Genomic DNA, 21,221 nt, shown 5'->3' with positions numbered 1-21,221 from the left:
ACTGTGAAATACCTTGGAGTGCTGCACTAGAGCTCTCTCAGACACATTTTTCTAAAGTGGCGAATTGAAGTCTAACGTTATATGTTTTATCCAGCAGATAATTAATCCATGAGGTTTAATTAAATACACTAGAATCTCCCCATCTACCTAAAAGGTGTTGCTTTTATTTCTGTATGCCACAACATTAAAAAAGCAATATCTGGCAAAAAATTCTCACTATTTGGCCAATTTCTACTTTTTTTAGTCTGGACCCCTCGATGTCTGGTGGAGACAACATCTGGGCATATTGGGGTTCATTTCACAAGTACCGTTTCAGTAGAATGCATTCCTGACATTTTTTTGGTTAGACAGAATTTGCATATTCTCCCCACAGAATCATCAAAAATAGATTAATCGAAAGAAAATGCCCCCAAGGAGGATATAAGCCAAGCTAGCCTAAAATAAAATTTTAGGTCATTCAGGCTTGAAATGAAGGAGTGAACGTTGACACCCACTGGCTGGGCATTTGTTCCCTTGTAGAATATAAAGAAAAAGGCAGGAAAAGAAATTCACCTGACTACAAACCAAATACAACATTCAAGAGATTGCTACAACTCCAGGGAAGTTTAATTTCATATCAGGACCATTTTTTTAAATCTCTTTATGAAATGTCATACAGTACTTCAAATCTTGAGCAATTACCTACATCACTGCCACTATCAGGGCTGATTAGCCTCCATAGCACACTCCCTGGGCCTTTTTGGGGGCTGATAATGTGATGTGATGGCAGCTTCTTTGCTCTCGAAGATTACTGGGAAGGTTGTCCTCCTCTGCATGCTCTTCTGTGGCTGATAATACACCTTAGCTGATGACTTCTTTTTGTACTGGCTTGTTTGTGCAGCCAAATGGTTACAGGCTGGCTACACAAACAACACAGTACAAAAAGAAGTCATCAGAAAAAGTGTATTATCAGCCCCCAAAAGGCCCAGACAGCCTGTTATATGGAGGCTAAGGGCTGATCAGAACTGGGTATTCTCTTATAGGCCTCTGGCAATCAGGGAGCATTAATGTATGACGTTGCTTTTTATAAAGGGTTCAAGTTTCACGCAATAATAGTACACAACATTGTTGCTACGGCACATTGACTGCAGGATTTTGCTCAACTATCATAAGAGGAGAGGGCCACGATAAGCCGTTGCTTTTGCCCAATCCTTGGAAAATAGTTGTGAATACAATGAATTAGCCTCCACTAGGCCCTCCTATCGTAGAATTTGGCAGAAAAGGGAATAATTAGCCAGTACAGTCAGTCCACGGTGAAGATCACATTTCACACAAAATGGAGCCTGCAAATGAAACCCTGGCAAATATTCTCCCTATAGCCGGGGTAGTTAGTCTGGTAGAGACTAAAAATGAATAGCAATATTCCACATTCGTGTAACATAACATTTTTTCATTCCCTTATCTGTCCATCTGTTCATCCATCAATCTATCCATCTATCCCTCTCCCAGTTTGTCCATCCCCTTTCTCCATCCAGTTTTCCTGCACATCCTTCCATTAATGTGTCATACTTTTATGAACCACAGTCCTTTTATGATACAAAATAGTAAAACAAGTAATGTTAACAATCATCAACATTAATCCACCAGGTTACATAAATCTGCCACTATAAAACAGTGGGTTTGAGAGATTTCTAGTGCAGCACCCCACAGGTACATTGTATGCACAGTTTAGATATACAGGAGTGCATAAGCATACTGGGGGACGTACATTTGTATCTTTTCCGGGTGGCGGAATTATATAACCTGGTGGAATCATGTATTGTTAGTAGATGTTAAACCTACTTATCACAAGAGCCACAGACCATGTTTCAGGTATTTCTACATTGTCACCCTGTTTATTTATCCCAGGACATGTACAGTGTGTATGTACAACAAGCACTGGTGTTCTCACAAACATGTGCACTAGGTATCACACCAGTGTTTCTGATATCACAAACTGGTTCAAAACACTTCAGTCCCATTTTTCACATATTTAAGTTATCCTTATTCTATAATTTGACAAAGATTATACTGGGTATTAATTAAAAGCATGATTTCTATACAGTCAGTTGTAAAACTAGTCAATTAACACAGATAATACAATAAATACTAAAGCATCAATGGCAAAATATCTAAGGTACAGATTCATAAAATGGTGACTGTAAATGAAACAAAGCAGGTAGAAAAACGATCCTCTCTTGTTTCCAATAACATTCTTGCACGGACTAATAAAAGCCAAGTATGCTATGCTTTCCTTCAAAACATCTGAATGCTGTTCTTATCAGTAACTAGGACATCAAAATGGCACACCTGGTCTCATATCCTTGGCTAGACAAATCAAGTGCTAGTACAACATAGAAACTGCCATCTTATAATAATTGCTGCAAGAATGTTTAGATTTTTGCTTTTTATCAGTCAGCAGGTCTGTAATGTTTCTCTTGCTATCAATTGGTGTTCTTTCCTTGATAGCTTTCTTGTGTATTTTTATTGTTGGTTTGCAAATCTCCCAGAGCAATGTTCTTAATCCCACACACCCACACACACCAACCCTACATGTACAATACTTTCTGGTCTGTATGTATATACCCCAGGGCAGTCACTTCTCTCTCCCAGAAATTCTTAGCCTGGATGCCAGACCCCCAATCTCAAAAATACATAACCCACACGATATATATTTTAGAGATTGGGGGTCGGGCATCCAGGCTAAGAAATTCTTAACACGATTCAGTGGAAACACAGACGTTTTTATCTCTCTTTCCGTACACTCAGCCATTAGCACTCCCACCATAACATTGTAATAAAGCTAATCTGATGCAGAGAGGCATCACCAAACCCTACAGTGCTATCTGGTAATCTTCCTTTGAGATTGTACCAATCTTGAGTGACACTTGAAGTGTAATAACTGACTTTTCGGAAAGAGTACAGCTGCTCTCAGGTCATCCAGGGCACTGATTGGGTAGGTGTGAAGTGATGATCACAGTATGGCCTGAAATGGCTATCAGTTCAAGAGGCTCTGTCTTTGCTCCGATTTAGTCCAAGATTTTACGTTGCAAATTGCGTGTTCAGTGGTTATATATACTTGAAGCAGGGCAAAAAAATACAGTAGTACAAAAGGCACTGGTTTCATACGGCTAATCTTTTTTTATAAGACAACAAAGCACATATTTTGTGGAATGGGTAAGGTTGAAAACATGCACCAGTTTCATTTACTTTCCTTACGCCTACTGTGGTAACCACTGCTGGCAGCACCACCTAGCACTCCACCTGAGAACTGCAGGCTGCTAACACTCAATACAAAACAAACAACCAGAAGATTTTCCACTTATTCACATAAAACTCATAGCCAAGGCATGTTAGAGAGTGGGATTGGACAAGGACATTTGAAATGCAAGTAATCACATTGGTGTATATGTACATTCACAGTGTATGCTTAGCTGGGATTACAATCTTTTTTCCATAAGTTGTTCCAAGGCAAATAAACAATCACAAATGTACATGTCCGTTATTACACCATAGAGGTAAGATTTTTGCACTGGTTAAGGGCTAGGCTAGGAGAGGACTGCATGGTATGTTACTTTTTCCAGTGGTCGATTGCTGCAACAATTTATTTCCAAAGAGGACCATTGTGCAACCTTTTCCAACTAGGCAACTTTTTTCCAATTTCACACCCCCTACAACCTATCCTGGCCTGGCCCACAAGCCTACAATTTAGCATTTTTGAATGAACAATTACTAGGCAATTTTGATTGTTTCCTAAATAGATGCAACATACATACTCTTCATATGTTGGTTTCTCTTTATCAAATTTGTTCTGTTTTGCTGTATCTTTACAAAATGTCAAAAAACAACAACAACAACCAGCATTGAGATGTGCACATCACTCCCATTTAAAATTACAGCATTAGACAAAATGGATTTTTGGCATTGCACTAAAACATGCAAAACACAAAATTGCTCCATTCCTTACCAACAAAATGAGACAACAAAGGGAAAATGAGGTAAAACTGCCTTTTAAAAAATGTAGCTACGAAGCAGATGTACAACGTGCAGCTATCCACCACCCAGCACCAGCCAACACCACCATGCAACATGCATCGCTAAGGAAACTTTTGCTATGGCAACACATCACCACTGTAAACAAAAACAGCAGAAATACAGCATGTTAGTTATGAAGCAGTTCAGTACAGTTAGTCAGATGGCGCAAAAGAATGATTGGATAAAGGAAAAGGCTAAAAGGAGAAAAATGAGAGCAGGACTAAAAGCTATGTATGAAGACAATGCATGAGTGCAGTTAATCTGAATTGGAAAACAAGAATGAAAGAAACAATTTCTTCGCCAAAAGTTGCAGATTTTGCAAACCCCGATTCATGTATATTCATTATGTAATTCCTGTTGATATGAAAGAAACAATTTCAACAGTTTTAAACTGCATCCAAACTGGTGTAGTTCTAAATAATCTCTTGAACCATTATTTGACAGTTCTAGAACAGTAGTAAGCAGTTTTACTGTTGGGAACAGTGGTAAGCAGTTTTCCTGTATAGAACAGTGGTAAGCAGTTTCTGTATAGAACAGTAGTAATTAGTTTTCCTGTATAGAACAGTTGTATTAAAGCAGATTCTGTATAGAACAGTAGTAAGCAGTTTTCATGTATATGTACATGTACATATGATGAATATCAGGTCTGTAAATGACAACCTTGCACTTGATTCTTCCCTAAACTCTGCCATGTGCCTTTGCCACATCCAAGTTCATGTGAGATCTTGTTTCTAGGCAACTTCTGTGCCTAGAAGTTCGAAGTAACAGTTTTCATACTGTTCATACTGCTAAAAGCAGCCCTCTATAAAAATACAATCTATCCATCTAAAAAATACATACTTACCAGAGCCTTGACAAGTCACAGGAAAGGACAATGTCCTCTTTTGTTATTTCGACCATGGGTTTTCATGAGTGTTTTAGTTAACGCTGTCACAATGTGCCTGACCCACTTGAGTATGTGAAAGTGATAGGTACTGCTGGCTGTCCTACATCTTTTGTCTCGCAGCTAATGTTTAAATAGTGGTCTTAACATTCTGCAGTAGTATTTACATGTAGTAAATATCCAATAATGATAATTATTAGTAAATCAAATTAAAAATCCATTTGACTTGGTTTCACCTGTTTTCCAAGTCTCTGACGACTAGTTTTGACAGCTTTAAAACTGTTTGAGACTTTTTCATGTGCAATAACTGTAATTAATATGTAGCACTAAAAAGCTCAATTTGAGCCTTCAATATTTTCTTTTTCCTAAGTTATAGAAATTATGCAGATTTTCCCACATGCTCTTTGCACATTTTTTTGTTCTTCTTGGTATCTTCTTTTTTCCATACTGTTAGTATACTAAAATGAGTACAGTCTTCTACTGTATAGTAACTAAACCATTAAATAAATGATACTTTTGCCCCCAATGTTTATCTATAGTACTAATAAGACTAGTTGACAATCATGTCTTATAAACAGTTAAAACCCATTCCACAAAACTGCATCTGCCCGGCTCAGTTGACAAAGTTTACAGACCTAGCATGACCGGGATGCGTCGTGGAGACCGTAGTCCGGCGCGACGTGGCCTGCCGTTGCCGGGCGAGGAAGGACTGTCCCCCCTGCATCGGCCCACCGTTGGCCAGTCTACCCTCTACCGCTTTCCTGTGCAGCTGCGCCCCCTGTTGGCAACAGACATAACAGCATGTGTACATAGAATCAATATGGGGCAACAACAGGGGCTAATTGATTCATTAGCATACAACCTTGTCTTAACTTACTATATATCCTATTGAACCATCTGAAATTGTCTTCCCTTCACTAACATATCTATTCAGAGCTTTGGTATAAAACCAGTTCTACCAGATCCTCCTTCGAAAGATAGCGGATGCTGTCTGAAACGTCTGACTGTTTTGAAATTTTATCCAGTTGCTTGAGTAAGTATTTTTGGCATAGAATCAATAATGTGAGTGACAGAAAAAGAATGAATACGTATATGGGACAAAAAAATATCATTAACCTTTGGTTACGACAAACAGCAATATCATCACAATCTTTGATGAGAGCCATTCTATACTACATCTACCTGTGCATGTCAACATTTGAGTGAGCACTGACTGGTACAAACTACTTTTGTAACCAAAACATAATGTTACAAACTAGCAAAAGGACCTCTAGCTGGCCACTCACCATGTTATACCAGGCGGATACAATAAGTTTTTCTTCCTGTTCTCTCGTCAGCTTGGCCTTCTCATGATCTCTCTGGGAATAACAAAATTTAATATAATGAGATCAATACAGAATTATGTAAGTAAAATACGGCCTTCGGGAGACCCACCAAAAATAGAAATGCCTCCTAACAGGTACACCTCCACAGCCTACCTCTAGATGGTCGATAAGTCGCTCCTTCTCAGTCAGCTGGTTCTTCAGTGCCTGCACCTCTGGGGTCGATGACTGGTTCTGCTTGGGGTCAAGTGTTCGGATCACCTAGAACAGAGAGGAAGTAAGTAAGCATAACAGGCCATGCTTGGGTCTCAATAGGAAAGGGGGGCACTACTGCTATTTGTGATCCACCCTCATTATCATCATTCCTCCTCTTTTAGTTTTACAGGTTCAGTTTAGTCCCCAATATCGTTCGTCCAACAGGTACATTTTTGCAGGGCTCAAAATTGAAATATTTGGGGATAGGTGCACTAATGCACTCAACCTGAAACATTAAGTTTGCAGAAAGAAAATTGGGTGCACAACATAAGTTTAATAAACCCAAATTCCATAGGTAACTTCAAAATTCCGAACAAGTAACACAACAAAGGTTTAGTACTTTTTTTCTGACACATAAATGTCTGGAATATGCTGTGCTAGCACATTACACTACAGAAATAAATGTTTATCTAGGTGCACTGCTCCAATTCTGAGTGCACAAAAGTGCATATGCACCCAGTATTTCGAGCCCGATTTTGTGTGGTACAGGAAGGCAACCGTACATCTGAAAGACAGTTATATAGTTAATACAATCATGTAGACACTTACACTCTTGGCCTTCTCCAGGTAGCGCTTGTACCGCTCCTCCATGGCCTTCATGTCGTCATCCTTCTTATTCAGCATCTCCTGAAGCTGCTGAATCTTCTCCGCTAGGGGAATACAGACAGTTTTTCATATCTCACAATTGTCAAACTGACTCCAGGGGTTACATAACACTTTTTCTACAGTTATGTTGGAAAGTACTGAGTATGGGACTGGTTTAAGCCCAAGTCTTATTGATTGATCATTAAGTGTGGTGGGCTCTTAAATCCTCAATCACTGGATCAACACCTTAAAAAGTCTAAGCCCTAATAGCAGTGCGCACATTGGGGTTCGGAATGCTGTCAGCTGTCCACAAGACAAAAGCACACTACACTATGCACATGTACATAAAGTCAAAAACAGTAATGCCATTATCATTCTTTATTATTCTTTATATAGCCAGTATAACCGCCATTTGGCATAACACACCAGCATCATTGTGCATTCAAAGTATTAATATTGTTTCTGCATTTCTTGTGTATTAAGGGAGGTTCTTATGAAGTGCAGGTATGTCAGGTTCCTCACCACTGGAGGAGACTTTAGGCTCCAGGTTGTCGATGTACTCCTTCTTCTTCTGCAGCTGGGAGTCTGCATCTTTTAGCTTTTCCCTGAGGAAAGGAAACATCCAATTATTAAGGTGCATCAGATATCAACTGTCAAATCACGTTCTCTCTCACAAATCACATTATCTCTGAGACTCGAAAGGACTGTACCACATCTATCCAGTAAACCCAATGTACAACCAAAGGTACCCTTAATATTACAGACCAGCGGAGAAGATACATCCACAGCAAAAGAATTTCCTAACTCCATCATTACAAGGGTCACTCAACACTAATTATGTCAAAAGAATGGCTTCTACAGCACACTACACCTGTGAACATCTTTACGATAAAGCATAACAGACTTACATGTGTTCCTCAAGCTTTTTCCTCAAGGCAACCGACTGGAAAATAGAATGACACTGAGTTAATGATTATTCAGTACAGAATAAGGCTGGATTTCAAGGCACAGTAGTTTATTTTTTCCGTTCCCTCTTTAACTTGGAAAAGGTTTTCAATTGTAATGGAAAACAATTTTCTGCAGTAGCATTTCTTGAAATGACTCCCCCCCCTCCATTCTACACCACCTGTCTGCTTACCCAGGTGCAGGTGCAGTTTCTGCTACAGGTGCTTACAGGTGCAAAATGGTCAGAACCATTATGTTTCACTTGACCATAGGGCCAACAGTGGAGCATAACACTACTTTATCATGAATACTTGTCCATTGTTTGCCATTTTTTGGGTGGCAAATGAAGATATAGATGGGCTTTGATAAAAAATGTGTTCACCAACTCATGAATAATGTTCAGTCAAATAAGCAGAGCTTTGGAACATGATATTTGACAATTGGTTTTCTGCACTTCCCAGCATTCATCAGGGTTGTGACACATGCCTGTGATTGGTTAATGAGGTGATGACATCACACACTAGGCACACACTGATTGGTTAAACACAACACCACACGGAATAGTTGTAAGAGTTAGTTTAAAGCCGAAACAAAAAGTTAAACATGGAAACTGAATGAGTCTACAAAGTTGTCCAACATGTATGACTTGATTGTGTCACAGTAACACACACAGGTAGAGTTCAAAGTCATTAACAAAAAAGTTGACACCGGTCATGTCAAGAAACTTTAGAATTTGTCAAAGTGAATACCCAATGAAAGCGTCAGGTCTTTTCCTGTTGTAATTGTTCCAAAACAATTGACAAAAAAGTATATTTTGTGGGTTGTGTGCGATTGATCACCCGTTTCACCAAATACGCACTGATTGCTGATCATATGATAAATTCAGAAAGCCAGCAGCAAATTAATAAATAAAGAAGTCATCAGATTGGCAATCATAGAGCCCTGATATTGCTGAAAACATTCATATTACTCACCAACATACATTTCTAATGAAATGGTCTTATAATATTACTACATTGATTTTGGTGCACGTATTTCACTTTCTGTGCTACAAGAAGGTTACTGCATATACACACAAACCTACAGTATAACTAAGTATGTTAAAAAGTCTTTGCGGTAATTTCAAAGAACCAAACGATCACTTCTGCACTCTAAATACGCAAACACACTACACACTGATGTTAGTGGCGCAGGATTAAGCAGTGAGATTTCAGCTGTGCGGAAACAAAAGGAAGCCACAAGAAGCAAGCTCTGCACTACAGGCAAAACCTTACTCATACTTACAAACTCCTGAGATTTGTTTACAAGGCATGCAAGAAAACAAACAAACACCAAGTTAGAACATGCATGGCAAGGTTGGAGAAACAAATGAATGACATGTATGACATGCTGCACATCAGCACCCTCTGGCAGAAGCATGCTGAACTGCAACCGATATGAAACATCCACTGAGGGATGAAATAGTATGGCACCTTCTGGCAAAAGATTATGGACCTGCAACTGCTGAAACAAGTCATGCATGCAGCAAAGTAACAAGACCGCTGTATACAACTTAACAGGACATGATGAAAGTTAGCATGAAATAATGTTAACACATATAAGGTATGTTCGATGTAAGAGAAGATTTTAGAATTATAGGTTTGATGATGTTAATTCCTATTACTGTATAATAACTTGGTTGTTTGTATTACTGTTAAAACACTGCAATCAAGTTATTCACACTTAGAAAAACTACTACTCCTCATTTGGCAAATCACTCAAGCTACTTCAGTTCTACATACCTGTACTTCTTTTAAAACTATGACCCAGCTTATAGCAAATGCTTTAATCTCGGAAAAGATGAAATCTCACGATTCCATCTGTTAAAACGGAACATTCAAGGTCATTTAAGTTCTATCCCTTGCCAGGGAATATCTTCCTAATTTTCTACTCCAAGTACCTTGCTGAAGTTGAAAGGTTACAGTGCAAAGGTTACTTACATCCTGGTCTTTAGCAGGTGACCCGACCTCTTCCTGCTCGGTCTGCATGTCCTCCAACTGACCTTGGAGTTCCAGAATCCTCTGGTTGGCCAACCTGCACTCCGCAAAGAAAACAGAACAAAACAAATTGCATCATTTACGAGAGAATATTCATAAAGGTACAGCAATCATCCTTACCTGAGGTGAAGCATGATACTTTTTCAAGAAGCTAGTGGTTGTGCGATGCGGCTTAGCTACAGTTCTGAAACGACAATGCGACTCTTTTCCAGTTGTGTCTAGACTTGCGTGTGAGCCCGGACTTAAGCTCCATGGAATTTGAACCAGAGGTGCACTGACCTCTACACCGCACGGACAAAATGACCAATAGCAATGTCCACGTAACAAAATAATTATGAGCAGAAATCTAAAATGGAAATTGTTGACACGTATCTCAAAATTTGCACCATCTCTTGACACTGAACAGACCACTACAAACAGGTGGAAATCAAAGCATATAGGAGACACACCGACTGATGGAAGTGATTCATCCTGCCTGCTGTCATCGTAAATTCAGTTAAGTGCATCATTAATTATGCAGATGAGACCTAATGACAGTCATTTGAGACTGAAAACACTATAATTCAAAACTGTCAAAATACACTATAAGGCTTGCCGGCAGGATACAGTTAAAGTGTAAGACTCAAGCTAGAAGACTTTTTGTGAGCTGGCTTCTTTTTTTAGAATTGGTGCTATTTTCCAGATACTTCAAACATATGAATAGCAAATCAACAAGTTACCACAACTTGATAGAAACATTCTACCATAACATTCTACAGCAGTATAGCTGTAAAAAGTGGTAAAGTTGTATCTAAAAATCCTTTCTCTTGCATCTGCATCAGATTCTGTATCTACATGTATATAGCCAGTAGAACCGCCCTTCAACGTAAAACACCAGCTTCGCAGGCACGCGGCGCGAGAGCAGCTGGTTATATTATTATTACACTGAATGACCTGTCACGTCTAACCTTCGCATATCTAACTGCATGCATTGTTTAAAGCTGTCTAATGAGGATGCTTCTACGGTGCTCGGTGGCAACAAGTTCCACCCTACGATCATTCTAGGAAAATGAATTTTTGAACACATCAATCCTAGGTTGATAAGTTAAGGCATCTAATCATCAAAACTACAAGGAAGAAGTTTCCAACTTGTTCCCAGCCACGCTCCTCACCTGTTCTCTGTCTCAAGTTCGTTCGTCCTGGCGTTGGCATCGTCCAACATCGCCTGGGAAACCGCAAGTCTCTCGTCGTCCGAACCCTCCGCCTTCAGCTTCAGCATCTTGTTCTCGTGCTGTAAGCGAATCATCTTCTCTCTGGAGTAAACAAAAACAGAGGTAAACAAGTCAACAACTCTGCCACTCATTTGGTTGGCTTCTACTTACAACTGTATATGGAATAAGAACAGAAACAATGGTGTAAAAAACACACAAACATTGCCATCCTATGACATCATCAGGAAAATAGGTAACACTTACTTGATTTCGGGTGGTACCACTTCTGGGATGGGGGAGCCAACAGGAGACTCTACTTTATCACTGATGCCTGCTAGAGACCCTGTTGAATAAAACGCTGTTGTCAATCAGAGCAATAATTCCACTATAAAGTATCAAATGTTATCTCCTCAGTAGCTAGTCATACAGTGGTATCACTAACCTACTGAGCAAGACCATCCAAAGAAATAGTAACTTTTGTGTGTTATGCAATATTTTTCTTGCACTATAATTTTGTAAGGTTGTTCCATTCTATAAAAGCCCTGAAAACAAAACAAAAAGAACAGATGTTTTGCAGTGAGCATCTATTGTCATCTTAGTGTCTTAAAACATGGTCTCAAATCTATATCTTAGTGTCTTAAAATGTGGTCCCAAAATCCATATCTTAGTGTCTTAAAATATGGTCCCAAAACCTATATCTGAGAAGCCTTACCCTGCTGAAGCTGCATGCAGTGTAGTTCCTCGTTTGTCTCCTTTAGTGTGTCCCGTTCGTTGACTATTCTCTGTAAGGTACAGATAGCAGGATTGACGGCAGTGTTTAACTTAGGCATTAGCAGGGTTGAGGATAGTGTCACATTGATTTAACAATACAAACCTGCATCTAAATGTAATCCTTAATTTATACTGTATATGAGTAAGAGCATCCTTCTTCAAACTCTTAATAAAGTTTACTTACTTACTTCTGAAATAACTCTTAATCCCCAAACTTACCTAAGGGTAATCTTGGATCTTAATCAAGCTAAAGTAATCCACAATCCATAAAATCCCTAATCTAAACATAATCCCAATGCATGAAAAATACCCATAGCCTGGCTATACCAAAGCTGCATTCTTTTGAGTTTTAACATTTTCTGAATCACATCATACAACATAAATGCTAACAACGACTTACTTGTTTCTCCTTCTGAACAGTGTCCAGTTTTTCTGTTGACCTTTTCAGCTCAAACTCCGCCTTGTCAGCCCTCTTGGTTTCCTCCGACACCTTACCGTGTAACTCCTGCACCTGTCTCTTGTACATGTCCAGCTGTGAGCGCAGTGTGTTCGCTTTTCTCAGTTCCTTTAAATTCAAAGTACAAACGTCATCAGATGGTGCCTTCATGTATACTGTAAATGCATTTAAGTTCGTGTGGTCTTTATTTCACGCTAAGGCAGCGCTATAGCCACATACTGCTACAGTATTGGACACAAATGTTTGCGGTGGCTTTAGGTTTGCGGTCAAACGGTCGCCGTGAAAACCGCGAACAGAAAACCACTGTGAACATCTCTGTATTTACAGTATTACGTAAACACAAAAGTTCTGTCTACAATGTTTGCTCTGAGTTACCATACATTAACTAATCAACAAAGAAAGTACAATGACTGAATGACTTAAGAAAGTACAATTACAGCATTTAGACAGGTGTTTTTGGCATTACAAGCCTTTTCAACCTGTGCTGCCTTCAAGTCTGGCTTTCTCATCCTACCCACCTCCTCTAGTTCAACTGTTTGCTGCATGTAACCTGTGTTCTTTTCCTCCAAGATCTTCACAGTTCTCCTTAAGTCAGCCAAGTCCTCTGGAAAATGTAGAATTGGAATCAGTTAAAATATGCACTTACAACAAATGAGGAAAGAATTGTAACTTTGGTTTCAAAAAAATGTGCACCAGGCTATTGCAAAAGCAAAGCTTATCAAAGAAGAGTTACTTGTATTGTTTTAACAGGAAGACGCCTATATGTATCTGTTGTATGATGATGAACAAAGTTGTACAGTACAACACATTTGTATCTACATTTCATTTAAATCTGACTCACCCAATTTTTTCTTGTATGTTTCTATTGTCTGCTCATACTTGGACTGTAAATTGAAGAAAAACATAGTTGACACCTAAACTTCATTAAATTGTAGCACATGATATTTGCAACTCCTTTAGTCTGCAAACAAAAGTATAAATCTATGAAATGGGAGATTTATGTTTACGCTATCAGCTTTCTGTATGAACACAAACTTTCATCTCTAGCACAAAACAACTTCCCTCTCCTTCACTTGGTTTCTACAGAAATGAAAAAAAATCACTGACAGACTTTTTCTAATGCAGAAGTGAAAGTCGCAAAGACGACATCCTCTGCATCAGTGAAAGTGTTACTGACTGTTTTCTCAGCAGACTGTCTGAGTATGTCCATCTCATCCTTTAACAGCTGTGTCTCTGCAGCTAGTGCCATTAGCTCTTCATTCTGTAAGGGGAAATACATACATACATAGTCATACATTTAAGTTGGAGCATTCACAAAGCTTAGTTTCCATTATTCTCTGCTATAGATCATTTTGATCAAGTCTTTTCCATTCAGACAATTTTCCTACTCGATAAGGAGAAATGGGTCTTGAAAATGTTCTTAAGCTATAGTAACAGACCGCAGGCTTGAGTACAACATCTATGATTTCATCACACCTACAAATATACCTTTAGTTGAATAAGGACCTTTGGTAAACATTGTAGATTTGTACTTTCTTTAAATGATACTGTATCATATTGACCATGCATAAATCACTGTTGCAAAATATTTCCTATCTCACATTTCATACTTCATGATACATGTACCATTGTATATTTTTGTTCAGCAAGTTTGCTTCTCTTGATGCATGTGCTTTATTTCCTATCTTATGAGGAGCACTTTTACTGTACTTCATTTTCATCATGTCACGAGAAGCCCTTTTACTGTGCTTTATTTTCATAATGTCTCGAGGAGCACTTTCATCATATGTCCCACACTAAAATATGGACGTAAAGGTTTTTAAAAAACAATCCAGTTTGTCTGATGCATGTGTTTTATCTGTTATGTTATAACGAGCACTTTCAAAGTGCTTTTTTTTAATCATGTCTTGATGAGCGCTTTCGTCATATTTCTCACACTAAAATATGGACTTAAAGGTTTAAAAACAATCCAGTTTGTCTGACCTTCCCTGCTAGGTCTAGGATCTCCTTCTCCATCTCCTCACACTTCAGTCTGTACTCATCTCGCCCTGTGGGAGGAACATGACAACTTACAATAAGAGAACATACCAACAATTGTATTTGAACTTGTATCTAAATTCAAAGCCGATATGATAATCTGAAAGCCCCTTTATTAGGGATTTAAAACAGCACATAATCTGTATCTGAAATTGCTAACATGCAATTCTACATTACATCTACTTGTTTTTAATAACCATAACCCTGCTGCCTAACTCTGTAACCAATAGAGAATTGGTAGCCAAACGGCTACTTCAGAGTGCTTAAGGTTAATAAGAGACCTTTGGCGTGACAGACCTGACTCTAGCCTGTAGGTCTCCTCCTGCAGTTGTTCCACCTGATGAGTCAGCTGGATGTACCGTCTGCCTGCTGGGGTGCTACAGTCATTGGTGGAGAGGGGCAAACATTTTGTTTAACAATCTGTCAAAATGAGCAAATATTCAACACACCAGGCGTTTTTTTAGTACAGTTTAACTTTTCCAATAGGAACCAGTATCTATACACAAGTTGAGATTTCAGATTTGCCATCCCAAAGTTTGGTAGACAATTGTAAGGTACCTTTATCAAATACCTATGACAATACTATATTACATAATGAAATAACATAAATATAAGCTAATACATGTCTAATTGTAGTAGGATAGATAGAACTGCTGTCACATAATCAAGGATTGTGAAAGTAACACATTTATAAACTCATAATAACGTCACAGTGAAAGTGGTGAAAAATATCAATTCTGAGCTCCTCTCTCCTTCTATAACACACTAAGTAGATTACTCAGTCCAAATATTTTACAGTCAAGTCAGGACAAGTCAAACAATTTGAGTTAATTGTTTTGTTCAGAAGCTAGTGACGCAGAAGGAGAGAGGATGTGATAAAATTGATGTTGGAAACAAGAGGTTGCCCAGTCTTCTAGGCTTAAGGTTTGCTTTGCGAGCAACCCAAGATCTGTTTCAAATTTCAGACTGGACTAAGTAAAATCAGACTTTTCAACACTTTTGGAAGCGTAATATGGAATGACTGTACCACAGGAAGCACTGGGCAACCTAAGTGTTTAGCCAGGCTGCCCAACGTGCAACTATGGCTGAAAAATTATTTGAATCTCTGGGAATGGAGTGATGAGGAGAATGGCTTTTACCTGGCGTCGCTCAGAATGGTTTCTATAAAGCTGGAGGTGGTGTCGACAGAAGGCGACGTTGTGACAGAACAAACAAGACAACAGAACAGAGGAGAAACCAGACGTCAGAGCCAGTCGTACAGAGAGGAGAAATATGGGAAAATCCACTAGACAATAAGGCACTTCTACTAACCTATAAAACAGTAATAAAACTTTAAAACAGGAGAAATCAAAAAGTCCACAGGATCTTAAAAAAGTTGAAAGATGGTTTACCTTTTCCTCCATTAAATTCCTGATACCTTGATCTTTTTGTCATAATGAGGTCGCATGGCCAGCTTTTTTTAGAAGATCTTGTTTAATGACCAGCAGCCCCCCTCCCTCCATCTTTGCACCCAAATTGTGGCTAACAAGTGACAAGCTCAAAATCCCAACATCCAAACCCCTTTCTCACCCCCCCCTCTCCCACCAGACTCCTTCTGTGTACCTGGTGTCTTCGTAGCCATCCACCTGGTTGACCTTGTCGGACAGTTCGTCCTTCTCGCATTTCATCAGGGTGTTTTCCTCCATCAGCTGCTGCACCTGCATGTCTAACTCATGACAGCGCTGGGCTATCTCCTCTTTAGCAGCACGCACCTGTCAGGTACAACACAACATCATTACACATTCAACAGCTGTCACAGATCTAAGTAGCATTTTGGGATTTTAGATTTCACCGCTTACAGGGAATATTTACCTTTTACATACTAGTAGTTACAGACTATGCAACCCCTCCGTGTAAAAATATACCATGCTAATGAAACAGCAATGAAACTTCCTGCTATATGTGGCACTACTTCCTGCTATATGTGGCACTAGGCATTACAAGGGTCTAAAGGAATGAATGGACATACATGTATTCATATGACAATGAGAAAACACAGATTCTAAACATCAAGATTGTGACAAGTAATACATAAAAGTAATAAAGAAAAGACAGGAGTAGCTCACCTCGTTCAATTCTTCCACGGTGTCTCTCAGCTGTTTCTCCACCTCAGGCAGGACTCCGGGTGATGCAGGTGCCTCTTTGTTCATCAGCTGCACATGTGGAGGGGACAACAAAGAGGAACAGGTTAAAACAGATGCAATCTGAATGATGGTTGGAAGGATTAAGAAAACTATCAAGTAAACAAAATTTGTAAGGTTAATCAAACTGGAATCAAATCATGGGGTTTCAATTATGTGGTGTCTCACTAGCGCACACAGAAAACTTCTGGAAACCACATATATGTACCTCCTGAATGGCGTTCATGACTGCATGCTGCACTGCCTCTTCCATCCCCATGATGTTCTGGATATACTCTGGAACATCAAAACGGAATGCATTGTTAGACGGACTAGAGAAACACTCACATAGTATCAATGTTGTCTACACAACATTTTCCCTGTCTTAATCTTGTGTGTAACTATGTTTGGCCACACTGGCAATGACTACGTGCAACAGATACAAATTGTACTGTAAGCTGTGTTTCCGCCAGACCTCAGCTGAGAGGTGGTCTTGTTGGGAAGGGCTTGCCACAAAAATTACTGACCCTGTGACACTTGAGGGGGCGGGGTTTGTGACGCAACTCATTAGACATAAAGTACACACGTCTTACAAAACACAAGGATATTCCCTGTAGTTTTTTAACAAAGTTAAGATGAAAATGCTTTTACTTTTTTCTGGTTCCTTTTTTAGGATTGACTTGTAAAATCATGCTGTGGGCTATAATTCGCTGGGCAAAATAATTTTTTGCGTTTCCTTTGTTTCCAGTTTTATTGTAGTTTACGAGTAGCACCTTTTGTGCTTGTATCATTTGGCGAAGGTATGAGATCGTGGAACTCTAGAATTGTTATTGTTATCCTTCTGAGGTGACCATCTTACCCTGTTTGCGATCACAGTTGACTGCACAGCCGAGAATCAGCTGTAGCAGTCGTCCCATCTCCTCCACATCATAGTGCTCAGCAATGGAGGTGACATCTGGCAGGGTGAAGTCATTTATCTGTTGTCCCAGCACCTGGTGAAGACAAAAATAAGGTACAAATTTGAACATTGAAATATAGGAAATATCAGGTGTAGCAGTAAAGAAATGGCACCATTTTAGCATTGTACTGTAATACGATTACCAGGTTGATAACTAAATTTTCTAACTTCTGTGTCTACTTTAATCTACTTGCCTAGAAAGATATGGATGCGTAGAAAGATAAATAAAGTTGGATTATCCAATTGCAATATATCTAAATCACTAACATTAGATCTACTTCTAGTTCTACACATATCACAAATACTGAAATAATGAAAACACACCAAACTTTATCTTACCTCACTGTAAAAGTCCAGCACTCCTGTAAGGACCTTCTTCAAATTACTCATCTGTGGAGAGGAAAATTAAAGTAAAGAAAGACAACCATCAGCAAAAATTGTCCACATCTAAATGAATCAACAAACGTTTTTAGATGTTATTGGCATTACAACTGGTAAGGTGTCAAAAATACAACTACATCATTATTAATATGTACATAATGTTCAGCCCAACTCACCCTGAGTCTCCAGTTTTCCCCGGCGTCCTGTTTTATCTTGCCGAACCATGTCTCACTGAAATAGTCTGGGGCACTAGGGGAGGGGCAAAGAATCATGTTGCAAAGTGTTAGAACATATCAAAAACTCGGCGAGTCGCTAATAACTAAAATATCTTGATTACTCCAGATAAAAATGTACTAGACGCCAAGTAGTTTGTCTACCAGGTTATCTACACTATTAAAAATAAAGACATTCTTGCTTGCTTTTTTTTTCAATTGAAAGTCACGATCATAAGTTACCAGACATAATAATTTTATACTTACATTTGACACAGTGCTTCACTCATTGCAACGCCATCACCAAGGTCCTCTACTGTCTTGTGTGGGGCATTCAGACTGAATGTCTGTAGCTGGGGAAGGAGACAAGATGTCAGATATTCCGTCATGTCTGCTTTATCTATTGTTCAATCATGTACAGGAACATCTAGTTGTTGCACCATTAAATATGGGCATTCTGGCTGGCTGCCAAGTACTTGAACTAGCTGACATCATATGTTAGTTTTGCAATACTGTAAGTATAAATGCCTTTAAGTTTACAGTGATTCAATTTTGCCATAAGGAGAAAATGGAGTGTTCTTGGTGGTTTTAAGTTGCACTATAGTCACGATGAAACCGTCAATCATTGAGAAAACTGCAAACATGAAACTAAAGCAACACTTTCAAGAATTACAGTACTGTATCTTCATTTGACCTTTAAGCTCAGCAGTGGTGACAGTTGACATCTGGATTATACACAAGATACAGTTGCGTCAAACAGGTATGGACTGTTGTCAACTGGACTTAATGCTGTTATAAATTGGGATGCACCGTGGTAAATTTTCAACCTTTATCAAACATCAAAACATTTTGCTAGCTATAGCTAAAGTAGAGGAAGACTCCAGGGGACAAGAAGGGTTTACTTTGTCCTTACGTCATAACCACTTAAGATGATAACAATGTTGACTTTAACTACAGATAAGACTTTCCAGTCATCAGCAGTTACATAAGGAGTCCTAGTTTTAACTGAATCATAAGCTCTTCTTTCCTTACCAGGCCTCGAAATACCCATATGCAAAATGCAAGTTGCATGCTATTTTCAAGATTTGACTTCAGTTCTACATCAAATTTGTTACATTGTTTTTTGGAAGTTGGACTAACATATCTTAGTCACAAAAGTAATTTTAATTTTGCCATAGAACTGACCCACATTAAGGTATCATGCATACTAATGTATTAGTTAGAAATCGTTTAATCTGCATTTCCTAAAAGCTTTGCAAACTTAGTAAGACCTAACAGTAACACTAACACTTGATCATTGTCCTTCTTGGGCAAAATGCCAAATACATTCAGATGGAATGCTTTTTTGGGCACTTACATGTACTAAATAGGCATTTAGATTTCTTTAATTTGACATTTTTGTTCCATAGTTACACAGTTTGTTACACATTTTTATTTACTCCTTTCATCTAACTTAATCTTCATGAAATTCTATGTGCATGAATGGCTCGTACCGGTATGACCAAGGCAACCTCACCCAAATGGAAAACAGCTAAACAGAGCTTTGCAAGATCAACAAGTCATCTAATCAAATTTTAAGCCATAGTTTCATACTTCACAACATGTAAAATCATATTTGTAGTTCATGCTTGAATCCTTTGACAGCTGGCAAAGAAACAAAAACACAGGAAGAGGTCCAAATTAGGGAATCCCCATTTCTGTTCTTCTGCAAAACAAGAGACTGACTTCATGTTTAACAGAGGAAAACAGCTGTTTAAAACTGGGATTGAACACTCTATTTTGCTGCAACAGAAGTGATTTCTCAGAAAATGGTCAAGTACTTGGTTATTGTGAAGTCATCGAAAATACATTTTGTAATTTAATGTCATGACTTAAGTTATGCTATGTTCATGATTTTTCTTGCTTGTACATGAATGGTGTGTTATGCCGAATGGTGGTTATACCGGCTATACAGACTGTACAACATTGAGATGAATTTTATCTTCATTCCTATGTGATTATGGATGAAAAAGTTCAGAGTATATACGCTATACTGTTGACAGTTATATTCTAACACACATGTTGTCTATTTGACACATATCAGACAATCAGTCATTCAATGTACTACTCTGTAGTATCTACTTACCACTGTTCTCATATTTCAGAAGGTACTTAACTTACAGCCACCAAAGCTTCAATCAACATTTACATGTAGTATCATAACTACAAACTATATGAAACTTATAACTATGTATGTTGAGTGATAACTTAGCCGTCTAAGGTCACAAATTATGACCTATGATTCAGAATTTCCAATTTGACCAAGTTATCATATCATGTAATGAACAATACAAACATCTGAAACTAAAAATTGTCTACATGACCTACATAAACACCCCTTAGGCCTATATGATTCTAAACCCAAAGACGAAAACAAATTCCAAACTTTTCAAATTCGATTACGACGTAAACAAAACAAATTAGGAGTTGTCTAGGCGATTGTGCTTTCCAAAACTGGGACTGCATGAAACCAGAGTATTCCTTTACTTCCTGATCACGACTCTTCTTCCCGATAAAAAGAACTTTGTATCCTCATATCTCGTGACGGCAACAGATGCTCCCATTTGTTTGCAGACAGAGTGCCCCCCCCCCTTCCTCAAAACTGGGCTAGTGTATATCTGCCACGCAGTCACACACACAAACTTACCCATTGTACCAGGCACTCGCACAGCTCCGTCTTGTCCATGACGATCCTCGCGACTTCTAGGCTCTTCTAACGGCTCTAATGTGTTCAAATTCCGGTTGGATTGATCAGATCATGGGGAAATTCCGACGTTTTCGCCGATCTGCGACTTTGGGAGGAAACCGACAACCCGCCTAGTACGCAATCTCTGGGGACAGTACGTTATATACGATTTTTGGTTGTCTGAACTTTCCCTAAAATAAATCTTTTGAGAAGAAATTCTTTAAAACAATTCATATAGTATAATTTTACATA

The 21,221-nt window shown here is 38.7% G+C and overlaps 1 protein-coding gene and 1 long non-coding RNA gene across 5 annotated transcripts; both read right to left on the bottom strand.

Annotated features, from left to right (window-relative positions):
• Positions 1-1,845: 1,845 nt before the first annotated feature.
• On the bottom strand, positions 1,846-3,304 carry LOC136444722 (uncharacterized). Its single transcript, XR_010757311.1, has 2 exons — positions 2,738-3,304; positions 1,846-2,642 (listed from the first exon to the last, which is right to left on the bottom strand). It is a non-coding gene; the product is annotated as an uncharacterized lncRNA (long non-coding RNA).
• Positions 3,305-3,329: 25 nt separating this feature from the next.
• Positions 3,330-21,130, bottom strand: LOC136444717 (protein Hook homolog). 4 transcript variants are annotated; one of them, XM_066442419.1, is made up of 26 exons: positions 20,931-21,128; positions 18,512-18,597; positions 18,209-18,281; positions 17,991-18,041; positions 17,553-17,685; positions 16,923-16,990; positions 16,640-16,726; positions 16,137-16,285; positions 15,674-15,703; positions 14,832-14,911; positions 14,481-14,545; positions 13,675-13,758; positions 13,339-13,381; positions 13,016-13,101; positions 12,441-12,605; positions 11,982-12,051; positions 11,534-11,612; positions 11,231-11,371; positions 10,023-10,116; positions 8,007-8,041; positions 7,621-7,703; positions 7,063-7,163; positions 6,415-6,519; positions 6,223-6,294; positions 5,572-5,714; positions 3,330-4,149 (listed from the first exon to the last, which is right to left on the bottom strand). In XM_066442419.1, the coding sequence occupies exons 1-26, from the start codon at positions 20,967-20,969 to the stop codon at positions 4,131-4,133; spliced, it is 2,181 nt and encodes a 726-aa protein (XP_066298516.1). In that variant the 5' UTR covers positions 20,970-21,128; the 3' UTR covers positions 3,330-4,130. The 4 variants fall into 4 exon arrangements, with proteins under 4 accessions (XP_066298516.1, XP_066298515.1, XP_066298517.1 ...); XM_066442418.1 differs by having other exon boundaries at positions 3,330-5,714; XM_066442420.1 differs by lacking the exon at positions 15,674-15,703 and having other exon boundaries at positions 3,330-5,714.
• Between the last annotated feature and the right edge of the window lie 91 nt (positions 21,131-21,221).

The sequence above is a fragment of the Branchiostoma lanceolatum genome, chromosome 11, assembly GCF_035083965.1.
Source record: "Branchiostoma lanceolatum isolate klBraLanc5 chromosome 11, klBraLanc5.hap2, whole genome shotgun sequence".
Classification (NCBI taxonomy): domain Eukaryota; kingdom Metazoa; phylum Chordata; class Leptocardii; order Amphioxiformes; family Branchiostomatidae; genus Branchiostoma; species Branchiostoma lanceolatum.
The sequence above is the reverse complement of the archived record's forward strand: the minus strand, read 5'-3'. Positions and strand labels throughout refer to the sequence as shown.